This window comes from Orcinus orca, chromosome 2, assembly GCF_937001465.1.
Source record: "Orcinus orca chromosome 2, mOrcOrc1.1, whole genome shotgun sequence".
In the NCBI taxonomy this organism is placed as follows: Eukaryota; Metazoa; Chordata; class Mammalia; order Artiodactyla; family Delphinidae; genus Orcinus; species Orcinus orca.
The window spans coordinates 13,255,270-13,268,515 of record NC_064560.1 but is presented as its reverse complement, the minus strand read 5'-3'; the positions used below and the strand labels follow the sequence as shown (position 1 = coordinate 13,268,515).

General features: G+C 39.4%; 1 protein-coding gene across 1 annotated transcript in view; it reads right to left on the bottom strand.

Moving 5' to 3' along the window:
* LOC117197040 (uncharacterized) overlaps positions 1–11,248 on the bottom strand; it is a 33,307-nt gene extending 22,059 nt beyond the window's left edge. The window contains exons 1-2 of the mRNA XM_049704842.1: positions 11,193–11,248; positions 7,978–8,106 (exon numbers count right to left, since the gene is read on the bottom strand). Coding sequence (XP_049560799.1) covers positions 7,978–8,106; positions 11,193–11,248 — 185 coding nt within the window. The remainder of the gene's footprint in view (positions 1–7,977; positions 8,107–11,192) is intronic.
* Between the last annotated feature and the right edge of the window lie 1,998 nt (positions 11,249–13,246).

Below are 13,246 nucleotides of genomic sequence, written 5' to 3'. Positions count from 1 at the left end.
TTGCTTTATTAACTACTCTTCTGATTATGTCTACTGGATACCAAGCATGATCAAACACTTAGATAATGAAATGAAATGAAATTTTAAAATTTCCCTTTTAAAAGTCTGATATTGTTTCTTAATTGTTTTATGAGAAATAGATACAGTTAAAAGATTTTAACAATTTTAAACCTAAAATTAAGATAAACACTTGCACTCATTTATCAAATATACAGAATTTATTGAAGTCCAAAGTCATCTGAGCAATGAATGTGTTGAAAATAAATACTGAAGTACAGGAAGTTCAAAAGTTATAATTCTTTACATTAACTGGGAATTTAAGAAGAGTGTTCTTTTTATTTAATATGTCTTGCTTTAGGAGGGCTGTATATGATACAGAATATCCTAAGAAAAGTGTGTGTAGTGTTGGTGGTGGTTGGAAGGCTGGTGGTGGGAGTTATTGAGGTAATCTTACTGCTTTTTTTAAATCTACATTTGTTTGAAAACATTTTTGTTTTCAGCTAAATATTTGGCAATGGGTTCAATGCCTCAGAAAATTTCTCAGATAATTATAAAGACCTAAAAATAACAGAGTAAGAGAATGTTGATCAGCTAAAATGCTATAGTTTTCATGTCACAAATAAAAATTGTATGTAAGCTATTGATCTTAAGTGGTATTAATGAAAATTCTACAAATAATACAGAAAAGTTGCATAGTTGTGTTACTGAATTAAAAATTATTACTACAATAAATGGAATATTTTATAAAAGTCAGTGATCTTCTCAGTGGTTTTAACACATTTTAATATATTGTTTTAAATTCTTCACTTTATTATAGTACAAGTCTTCTGAATAGAATTGTTTTTAAACATATAGAATACCCAGCTGATTTCATACATTGGGAATAATAAGAAACTACTAGAATTCTTGGTTACTAACAATGATAAATGCAATGATAACAGAATTTCATAAATCAATTATATGCTCCATTTGAAGATTACAAAACATAATTAACTTACTTGACATTAACACAAACAATGTTTTGTTTCTTCACAGAACAGGCTATGAGCTGTTTTCAATTATTTCAATGAAATGCTGTCCTCTAAAATTAACAAATGAATGAACATTTGCATACTGTACATTGTACTGTAGACAATTTAGAGTGGGGCTACCCAATTGTTTTTCTAATGATATTTTGCCTCTTACATAATTTATTTTCCACTGAGGAACTAGTGATTACCTAATTATTTTTTTAACTAACTAACTTGGTGAAAAAAACCTCCTAAAGTAAGGTATTATTCTTATGAACACTGTGAAATAAAATTAATCATTTGAAATGGCATCTAGAGATTGTGATTTTGCATAAAAGAGTTATGTGTACCTTGTGCCATGCTCTCCCTTACAAGAACGAAGGAAAAATAGAAACACATATATAAATGATTAAAATAAACAGTTTCTGGTTATATAAAACAAAGGAGAGTTTTATGCGAAGAAGGGGTTTGTGCAGAATTCCTGCCTGCCTTAGTCACAGGTGGAGTAGGCAACTTGCTACTTGGTACAATTTCAAGGGCAATTGCAAGGAGTGTATCCTCCCTAAATATTTCCATTACCCTTTATTGATGCCTTCAAATTTTTAGCTTAAATGTTAGAACGTCGGTAAAATTCAAGTACTACTGAGAAAACTCACATTCTCAGCTGTTATCAGTAATTTATACCTTTGAATGCGTGTCAGAGCTAATGTTGGTGGAAGGAAGAGAAAGTTTCATGACATTGAGTAATTAATATGAATGGAGAGAACTTGAGGAGGTGGAAGGGGCAGAGAGAGGGCTAAGGATGGGAAATGGTTGAGGAACAGAGACAAACTTTTTTGTGCACAACTTTGCCTGGTCAAAAGTAACTGACGTGATAAAGACCCATTTAAAATGAGTAATTAATGATCTATAATCCATTTTATACCATTCCTTATATCTATGCAATTAAGTTATCAGTGTAAGGTATAATGCGGAAAAAATGAATTAATTAGAGACTTCAGGTGCAAACGACTTGAATGTAAAATGCTCAGATCATTAAAGTCGTGTGTGTAAAATAGAAAGTGAAATATTGGTTGGATTATGTATTTGACAACCAGATAATTTATCTGTCCACATAAATTAACTAGATGATTGCTAAATTTCAGCTTTACTGTGAGCTGTATTCATATATATCATGACAAAATACAGTCCCAAATCATTTTTGTAAGTTTTAGATTTTTTTCTTTGTATTGGTTATATTAATGACGATTTCCATAGTGTGTAGAAATTAGAACACATGACAATTCAAAATCAATTGTTAAGAAAGCCAAACAATCATGTAATGGTTTGGTTATTTCATACGTAAACCAGACTCAGATTTTTTTCTTTTTTTTCTAACAAACTGGTTCCAATCATTCAAGATTCTATACTAAAAGCGGTATTTAGCAGTTTTCAGACAATTTCCAAACAAATGAAGATTAACGAATCATCAGTAATTAAGTTTGGCTTCCTAATTTAAAGTAAAACATGAATTGTTGGTCAAAATGCTAATGACATAAAAGTGAAATTCATGTATATCCCTTGTTCTTAAATATTGAACAAATATCAACTAATCACTGAATTAGCCAACACCAAAAACTATTGAAATTCAATAACTTATCTGTGATCAAAGATGTATTTCAACAATCTAACTCTTCTTTAAGTTTAAACAACTGGAAACTATTTCTCAATGGTGCAGCCTTTCTTAATATTAATTCAAGAGACTTGGAGACATGTTGCTGATATTGGAAGCTGATATGTGCTGATTCGTGAGGGAATTGTTTAGCTTGTACCCTGGTCTCTGATGAAGGGAGACACGCTTTCAGACACATGCAGGCATTGCAGACCCCAGACTTTTTTCCTAGCTGGTTATCTGCTTCCTGAGACCAATTTGAATAGCCGGTGAGTGTCTCCTTCCCAACCTGACTTGATTTTGGTTCCTATTTTGTGATTGCAAACTGAATATTTTTCACTCCCATACTCCTAACTTGGACTTGACAGCTAAACTGTGTTTTGAGCCTACTTTCTTAGTGTTTGTCTTTGAAAAGATCTTGATCTGTTTCTCCGATCCCCGCCTACCCATCCCAGCGAATGGGAGACACGAACACAGTGGCTGCGCAAGCAGTCAGTGCTCTTTGTTCTGGTAGCCTGACCACCCCACCACCTGCCCTTCACGAAGAACAGGGACCTGTCATCTGTGGACTGGGCTTCCCTCACAGCTATGCCTGATGTCAAATGGTCCAGGAATGAGTAACCGTGTGCTCCCAGAGTTGTTCTAGGGTTTCTTTCCATTTCTTCTACTAACTAGATCAGTGAGTAGTATTTTTTGTTTGTTGGTTGTCAAAGATGACCTTCCATCAGGTTTATCTGAAAACCTGGCCAATTAGCCCATCTTCAGTTCAAAGGAATAGAGGAACTATCGCCAGTACCCACATTGGCTCAGTGCTGGGCCAGCCCCAGCAGTGACTGGGTACTTGTCTTCTTAGAACTAGACCTCCAGGTATGGAAGATGGAGAATATGAAGGCCTTGAGCAAGGCCTCGTGTTCCTGGCCTCATCTTGGCCTTCATGCTGAAAGCCTGTGGACAACACCATGGCTCTGTCTGTCCCGGTGTTGGATCCCCTCATCCTGGGCCGTTGCCTTTGCTCTGCCCTGTGACAATTTTGGCCAAATCCCAGCACATCTGTGAAGCATCTACACCAGCAATGTAATCATAGGGAGCCAAAGCCAGATAGTGTTTTTGTAGAAAATGAAATAAATGTTGGTGCTTTATCACATTTTCTGCAACACAGCTCTTTCCGTTTTTACTGACACCCAACTACCTCTCTCTAGGATTCTGACGTAAACAAATGGATGGTAGGGTCTAACCCTACTATTGAGTCTTTTACTTCCTTGAAGAGTTGCTTTGGTCGTCTTATTCCCAGACATACTTCGTTATAATTAACTCAAGTATAGGGATTGCAAACCTACCTGTAGTTTTCTTTTTTTTAAATCTACTTTTCTAACATGTTATTTCATTATTCCTCATAGTAAGTTTATGAGGACAGTATTATTAAACTTATTTTACAGAAATGCAAGCATATTTTCTTAGCTCATATAACAACTCACATTTAACCAAACCTCATACAAGTATATGAAGTGCTTTACCCATAAAGGCTCTGAGAAGTGGGTACAATTATTATGACATTTTACTGAGGAAAGAAGCCTTAGAATCCTTAGTAAAGTGATGGAGATTCTTACCACTGTTACTCACAGCATTCCATACTGTCAACTCCAGTGGATCCTTTTTTTGTCATCTTTTTCAACCACATGACACCAGTCAATCCTCCTAGATAGACATGATGATTGCTGGCTCTTTTCCCCACCTTACTGGTCTCCTTGGCTGGCTCTTCCTTCTTTACCTTCACTCTCAGGGATGAAGCTCCTTAAGACAGGATCCTGTCCCTCTCCTTTACTGTCTCTACTCTCTTTCTCTAAATGATCCCAAACATTCTTATAACTCTATCGTAATCTGTACAATTACAGCATTTATACCTCTATCAGAGACCTCTTCTCTGAGCACTAATTTATCTACCTAACAACCTACATGATATCACCATTTGGATGCTCCATGGGTATCTAAAATCACATAATACCTCTAAAGCTAAATCCTTGACCTTTTGCCTACAAATCTGCTTCTCCCCATTCTCAGTGAATGGCATCACCTTTTACCTAACTGCTCAAGTCAGAAACCTGGGAGTCATTCTTTCCTTAAAATTCCTATATCCACTTCGTCATCAAGTTCTATCAATTTCAGTCCAAAATGTGTCCTGTCTTTCTCTTCTTCTCTATCTTGAAGGCCACCATATCAGCTCAAGCCACCATACACTCTGTGTTACTGTAATAACTTCCTATGGGGTCTCCCCTCTGCGTTGTCCCTGAAATATGTTCTCCATCCAGACATTGTAATCCTTTATATATACTTTTTTTAGTAAAATTTTCACAGAAAAATGCACAAACCATAAATGTTCAACTCGAATTTTCACAGCCTGAACAGACCTGGATAACCAACACCTGAGTCAAGAAATAGGATGTTATCAGTATCCCCAAAACTCCCCTCATAATTCTTCCCAGTCATTACCTCTCAAAGGTAACCACTATCCTGACTTCTATTGCCATAAATTAGTTTTGCCCATTTCTGAACATTATATAACCGGTATCAACATGTTTGAAACATAAAACATATTATGACACTACAGCCTAAACTCCTCAAAGGCTTCCGTTATACTTGGACTAAAATACAAACCTATTACTGTGGCCTGCAAGTCCCAACACAATCTGTCCTCTACGTATTTCCCCAAGATCAAGTCCTGCCATTTCCCATTTGCTCAATATGCTACAGCTCACTTGGTCTTGTTTTAATTCCTTAAATATGTCAAGCTCTTGCCTTGACTCAGGGCCTTTGCATATGCTGCTTCCCCTGCTAGTTTGCTGGTTCCAGCATGGTTGGTTTCTTCTCACCCCTAAAAGTTCTCACTTAAGCATCACTTCGCAAAAGGGACTTCCCATGGCCACTGTAGGACGAGGTTCCTGAAGGCTGGTGTGTGTCAGGAATGATTCAGAGTCTCTTGCTTGACAGACAAAAGAGCATAAGAAAATTTTACTTTTGTTTGCTTTAGTGACTGTGCACACGTACAATATATGGGGGTATTTGAACTGGTTAAATTTGGTTTAAAAGGAAGCTGGAGGAATCAGAAAAAGAGTGTCAAACAGAGATGGCAGAATCTGAAAGACCTGCTTACTGTCTTCCAGGAAGCTAAATAAAGCTTCTCCCTTATCGCCTGTTTTAGATTAATTGTTGGGGGGAGGAAGGACTACAGCCTTCTCCTTTAAAATGCAAATAAGGAGTCAATCAGCCTGTGACTAACTGGGTACGTGGCAGGCAGAGAAGGGTGCGGGGAGAGAAGCAAGGATTCCTGCGTATTGGGCCATTTCCCCCAGGACCCAGGTGGCAGATACCTGGTGGAAACGGTGTCCTGTATAAGTGGAAACACTCATCAATCTGTATTAAGTATGTACATCTCCATCTGGATTTCTTGCAATTCCATTTTACCTTATTCACTCAAGCTTCCTCCTACAGTCAGCAAATACTTTCACACTATAAAAGGCTGCCTTTGGGCCGATGAAACCAACATCAGGGGGGAAGGGAAGAGGAGAGAAGAAGGCGGACAGGGAGTGGGCCTGAGGACACAATCCAGTGAAAAACAACACCTGTCCTTGGGGAAACTGATACAAAGTGGTCCTCCACGGGGGCCACAATCCCACGCTGTCCTGAGGGCTGTTAGGCAGGTCCCCGTCCGCCCCCTTCCTCCATACACAACTCCCGGCCCAGGCCTGTGGAGTAAGGCTGCACAGATATATTCCCTGGACATCGCTCCTCTGTTTCACAGAAATGTTCCAGTTTGAATGAAATGCCTCCTGTAGGGTTTGTGTTCGCCTTGCCTAAAATACTGTCCAGGGTCATTCGTATGAAAGCATTCTATGCTCCCAGATGCTTGTTGTCAGGGAGCATGGGCCTGGAGAGAACACAAAGGTGTAATTATTGTTTACAACAATAATTCTATCTTTATAATTAATTTTTGTTAATAATTATTGAGTACACTATAAGAGATATTAGACTTTTGTTACTGTTTCGGCTTTAGTTGGGCATTTCAAAAGACAGAGCCTGACTCAAGTTAGCTCAGCTCACTGAGGTACGGGGCCTGAGGGTGGAGGGTGTGCAGAAAGCAGCCCTGCTCTGGGGTCACCTAGAGGGCTTTGCTCACTTCCTGGGTGTCTCTGGTGTCAGTATTGAGCATTGTCTTGCCAGGGCTGCAACCAGGTTTCCTCCCGCTGCTTCCAAAGGGTGGGCAGGGAAGGGAGGAGGGCTGGGGAATGTTCCACCTCCAGGGACCGAGGCCTGGCTCTTTCGTCTCACACCAACAACGTGAGTCTTAATTTCCCTCTCAGGCCCTCCAGTCTGCTCTCAGGGCATCGCTCTACCTCATAACTTTTAAGTTTCACCTTCCCAGGCAGATTGCTCTATTCACTTAAAGTTTTTCATTTCAAATTCCGGACAGGGAGAGAATCTAAATGGTCTGTTCACCCTTTCAAGCCTAGTCATGCCGTGTCACGCCTATGAATTTACTGTCCTTTCAGCTGGGGCTGAAACGGGAATTGAAGGGGTCATGCGATCCGTGTACCTCAAATCTGCCCTCTTAGGAGGAGTGGGGGGTGATCCATCTTCCTTAGAAGCAACTGGTTGCAGCAGGCGATGTGTTTGGCATTCCTAGGATACTCTCATCAGCAAAAGAAAAGCCTTCGTGATGCAAGTAATTGGCAGAAAACATACAAAGTCATCTTTCTTTTTTTCACCTGATGTTAAAATATATGCATATAATGATGTAGATGTTTTTAAAGAATGCATTCTTTTAAAAAAGCTCTGGTTTGGAATGTTTATTTGACCCAGCTGTGGAACATTATCCTACTGATTCAAAAAATTAATATATTCTTTAGAAGTATTGGTATTGATATTATGCTAGTCTATTCCTGCAAGCAATAAAAACCAGAAGGTAATGGTCGATGTCAGGGTTTAGTTTTGTGTACCTGGACCTCAATGGAAAAGAAAGCTTTGATGATGAGAAGGCTTTGTAGAAAATGTGTATGTTCCAGCTACAGTATTCATAATAGATGTTAGGAATTTCCAACCCTTTTCAGCATTATTTAACATGAGTTTAACCCAATTTTCCCTTAGGCTCAATGGAATACAGGTGTCCAGGGAGCAACACAAAGATGTTTTTATCTTCCTTAGCTATTTCTGTAGTGGTGGGAGAATTTTCCCGTGTCCTGAATGAAAACAAGATTTTACATTTCCATCTGTCATATCTAGACAAAAATCTAGAAATCATCCTTGATTTCTTCCATCCCTTACCCCCTGTTTCCAGCCAACCCATCATCAAGTCCCGGTGGTTCTACTTCCAAAATATATCCTGAGTCTGACTGCTTCTCTCCACTTTCACACCTACCACTCCTGTCTCTGCCTGGAATACTGCAATAAGTTCTGTAATTAGGAATGCATTCAGCAGCAAACAACAGAAAACTCAACTATGGTAGTTTTGACAAAGAGAGCTTTACTTGTCTCTCATAAACGTAGTCCAAGTGTAGGTCTGATGTACAAACGTAGTCCAATCCAGGTCTGATGCAACGGCTCAACAATGCCATTGAGGACCCAGCTCTATCTTTCTTTTCTATCATCCTTAGTGTGTTGGCTTTCATTCTCATGCTTGTTACCTCATGTTCTCCAGATAGCTGCTACATTGCCAGCCATTGCATCTGTGTTCCAGACAGGAAGAAGGGTAGGGGTGGAGAATGATTTCCTTCAGAAGTTTTTTTTTTTTTTTTTTTTTTTTTTTTTAAGAAGTTTTGTCTTTTGATTCAGAAAGGGAAGCCCCTTGGAACTAGACATTGTCATACTAAATGAAGTAAGTCAGACAGAGGAAGACAAATATCATATAATGTCACTCATATGTGGAATCTAATTTTAAAAAGTGATACAAATGAACTTGTTTACAAAACAGAAACAGACTTATAGTTATCAAAAACAAACTTATGGTTACCAAAGCAGAAACGCAGAGGGGAGGGATAAATCAGGAGCTGGGATTAACATACACACACTACTATATATAAGACAGATAATCAACAAGGACCTACTGTATAGCACAGGGAACACTACTTAATATTCTGTGATAACCTATATGAGAAAAGAATCTGAAAAAGAATGAATATATGTATATGTATAACTGAATCACTTTGCTGTATACCTGAAACTAACACAACATTGTAAATCAACTATAATCCAATAAAATTTTAAAAAGAAAAAAAGAAAGGGAAGCCATTGCACCTTTCGTCAGCCAGAAGAGGATCCCATACCTATTCTCAGACTAATCAGTATCCAAAGGATTAAAATTGCTGAGGTAGATATTGTGGACTTATTTACACAGTACCTCTTTTAACCTCCTTCTACTGTGTCCTCCTGTACAGCTGAGACTGGAAAGCTAAAAACTACATTTCCCAGATTCCGTTGCAGCTAGGGAAATGGAGTGAAGTGAAGAGAGGCAGATAAAGCTGGCCATTTTGCTGGTGTCCATTAGCAGAGGTAGGTTGGACCTGCAGTGATTAAATAGGAACTTCCTTGATTGCCCCTTCTTTATAAAACGATTTAAATCATTATTAACTCCACTTGGGTTTGTCCCTTTTTGGTTTTTGTCTCCAACTGTTTCAATACATAATATTACCAAGTTCGGTAACCCACAATAAAGCACTTTATAGCCTGTTTGGTTTCCTCACAGTTGATGAGCTGTACTTAGAGTATGATAAATTTCTTTGGTCTCACAACCACAAATTGCTAGGCTTCTCCGAAGGCACTGGCTGCTGGTGGTGGTGGTGATTTTGATGGTGATGTGATTTTTCTAAATCATCTGGATCCTGGGAATTGTGACCAGTGGTGTTGAATTTTCCCTCTTGACTATTAAAAAGCTTTAAGGCAAATGGGTGTCCTTCTCCCTGAAAGTACCGTCTTCACTGTATATATTTTGTGTGCTAAATGTATACACTCCTGATCCTATCTTTTCTACTCTTTTTTCTTGATTCCCTTACTTATTTTTGTTATTTCATTCTGTTGCATCCTTTTTCCTCATGGCAGAATCTTCTTGAAAATAGGGTTATAAGAGTATGTCTGCTAAAGAAGAAAAACTATGAAGATATTTGATCTCCCAAATTAGAAACACTATCGACAGGGACTTCCCTGGTGGTCCAGTGGTTAGGACTCAGTGCTTTCACTGCCGTGGCCCCGGGTTCAATCCCTGGTTGGGGAACTAAGATCCCACAAACCATGTGATGTGGCAAAAAAACAAAGCCCAAAAAACTATCAACATACTAGATATGTTGGAAACATTGGGGTTAAGCATTTCATAGCTATAAGGTGACTTTAGTGGAATATTTCAAATTGGTCCCAAATATGAGTCTCTGCTTTGTTCCTTGGAAAAAATACTGGAAAAAATACTCTATACGCTGTCCTTAGAAAAAAATGCGGACTTTCCTCTATATGCCATAAACTTGTGAATAGGATGAATGTGAAAGATGCTCAGTCACGGCCTTAAACATCTTACTACAGTGATACGGACTGCACACATCATAGACCTGAGCTGGAAGTGTTTGTCCCCAACACTTTAGAGAAGCTAAGTGTGTATAAAAAGGTTTTAAACACTGATAGACAGTATAGCAAGGTGAGAAACCCATACACAAATGCCAGTGGTGTTGTCTGAGATTATTTAAAGTAGGACCACAGCACAGATGGTGGCAAAGTATGGACGGTGAGGAGAGTTTGCCCTGAAGCCCTGCTCTGACTGCAGATCCCTGACCCAGACCAGAAGCTTCACAGGGTGCCATTTCCGAAGCTGGGAGATCACATTCCCTCAAAGCATCTGGGTGATTTTGCTGCTGCCAAGTCAGTTAAAAACATGAGTGGCCATCCAATAAATACATTCTAAAGTGTACAGATGTGTTTTTCATGAAATGCAATCGGAAGCAAAGATTCAGCCTCATGGCTTCATAATCAGAGCAAATTTTTGACCCCCCCCAATAATATTAACCTGCTTCATCATCAACTTTGTTGACGGAACACAATTCCTCTCACCAGTTTCTTTCCCATCCCGCACCCTACATCCCGCCCCCAAATCCAATCCACCCTCAAAAGCATTGTCAGCATTGAGCATATTCAAAAGAATGAGCTGAAAGCAATTTAAAAGGAGCTCTATAAAGTTTTGAGTAAAGGAGCATTATCGAATAAGTGTGTAACCCATGAGAACACTTCCTTCTTAAAATCATTCCTTGGCTCGCCAAGGCATTCCCGGTAAAGTCCAAAATCCTTGTAATGGCATCCAAGACTCTTCACGATGGGAACACTGCTTTCCTCCCCAGCTTCACCTCTGTCACTCCCCTCCTGGTGGCCTGACAAGATCCAGCCATACTGAATACCTGCTGCCTCCTAAATATGCCACATGCTCTCCTACCTCCAGGCTCCTGCCCAGCCTGGAGCACTAACCCACCCTCCTTGTCCGTTTTCCCTGCCTAATGACTCTGGCTAACCTTTCAGGACCTGTCTCAATCTTCACCTCAACCACGGAGCCTTCTCCCACACCCATTTTTTATGGCAAGTGCCTACCTCATTGTACCCTTTAAACTGACACAAAGTTGCTTGAAACTCTTTTGTCTCCAACTGCAGATTCCTTGAAGGCACAGACTGTACTTTATCGTTGCACCCCTAGCACCTGGAATAGTGCCTGGGACATAGGAGGTGCTAACACATGTTTGTGGAATGGATGAAAGTTATTATTCTGAAGGAAACAATTCATCTGAGTGGATAGTTTTGCCTGTTTGAAAAACAAAAATCACTCATCTTACGGACATAATTCGTGTTGTAGCGACATTGATGTTTCCTAGTAAGTACTCAAAAAAAGTGTTGTCATCAATCTGATAATTCTACTACTTGCATTTTTTATCCCATGCTAAACTTATGAAAACTTCATCACAGCATAAACAAGGCATTTATAAATCAAAATATTTTAAGGATTAAAAAAGGATATTTTAATCAAGGTCATACTAAGGATGGAAATACTCTCTAAATAGAGCTGACAGTTTGAAACAGATATTAGCAACAGTCCTCTGAAGAAGAGGAACCTAGTCCTGTTCTTATTTTATAAAGAGTAAGGGGCTGTTTTTCAAGCTGTGAAGAAAAAGTATTCGGAATAAAAGCTACTACTGTCTTTTCTCTGACCTGATGATGATGATGATAATCATAGTAATTTACCATGTTAAATGTGTACTGGGTGCCCGGTCCTTTAAGTGAATTCCTTCATTCAGTTCTCACAACAGTACTATCATTACCTCCATTTAAAAATGGAGAAGTGAGTTTTAGGTCCAGATTTACACACCTGATAACCAGTAGAGTCGAGACTGAAGCCCAGGCAGTCTGACACCAGCGCTGAGGCTCTTTCCTGACTTTGGAAAATGAAATCTCACCTTATGGGATAGAAGATGCTATCTCTGAGTTTGGCTGGACTCCTACTCCATATATTATATAATGTTACTAGTAATGGAGTAGAATGTGGCTTAAAACTGGTTCTTCTGGGCTCTGTCCAATGGAAGTGTCAGAAGTTACATTCTGTGCTACCTTTCTATTGCTTCATAACAAATTACCCCAACTGGGGCAGGTTCAAACATCAAACATTTATTCTCTCATAGTTTCTGAGAGTCAGGAGTTCTGGTTCTGGCTCAGGGTCTTTCATGAGGCTGCAGCCATTTCAAGGTTCGACTGGGGCTGAAGGACCCAAGATGTTGGGCTGAGGGCCCCAGTTCCTCCCTGGCTGTTGACTAAAAGCTTCCCACAGTTCCTCACCACACAGACCTGGCGACAGGGCAGCTCACAGCACAGAAGCTGGCTTTCCTCAGAGCAAAGAGTCCAAGAGAGAGTCAGAAACAGGTGAGCCAAGAGGAAAGCAGCAGTCTCTTATAACCTAACCTGGGAAGGGGCACACCATCACTTCTGTTGAATTCTCTGCATTAGAAATGAGTCCCAGAGTTCTGCCAAACTCAGGGGGTTACACGAGGACATGACAACCACAGATGGGGTCACTGGGAGCCATCCCGAGGCTGTCTTCCATACCTGCTTCAATATGCAACAAAGGTACAGGCATCTTGATTTCATGCCTAAGTGCCAGGTTTCCAGGTGCGAGTGTGGGCTTTTTCTTTCTATTCAATTGAAAAGAAATTAGATCATTAGACTCAAATGACAAATCTCAGCTTACCAAAAAACACTTTCACTAGAAGACAAGGTTGGAAAGACGAAGTAAAATTCTAAATGTCTTTAATTCACAATTACAGCCAATTGCTAATAAATTTCTTTGCATATATCACATTCTCTCCTAACCTAGTTCAAACGTAGGTCCAAGCTATAATGGGTCCCGAATAAAAGACCACATAAATAAGCAAAGAGCATTTAAAAACACTGTAGAGTATTGATTCCTGAAAACAATTGTATGTCTCTGTTACCTCCCCTTTATGGCTGACTAATTTCTGAAATTGCTGTGACAGGTATCATACCGGAGACTCCTTGGGGAAAGCTGAGGAACACATGTTTAAGA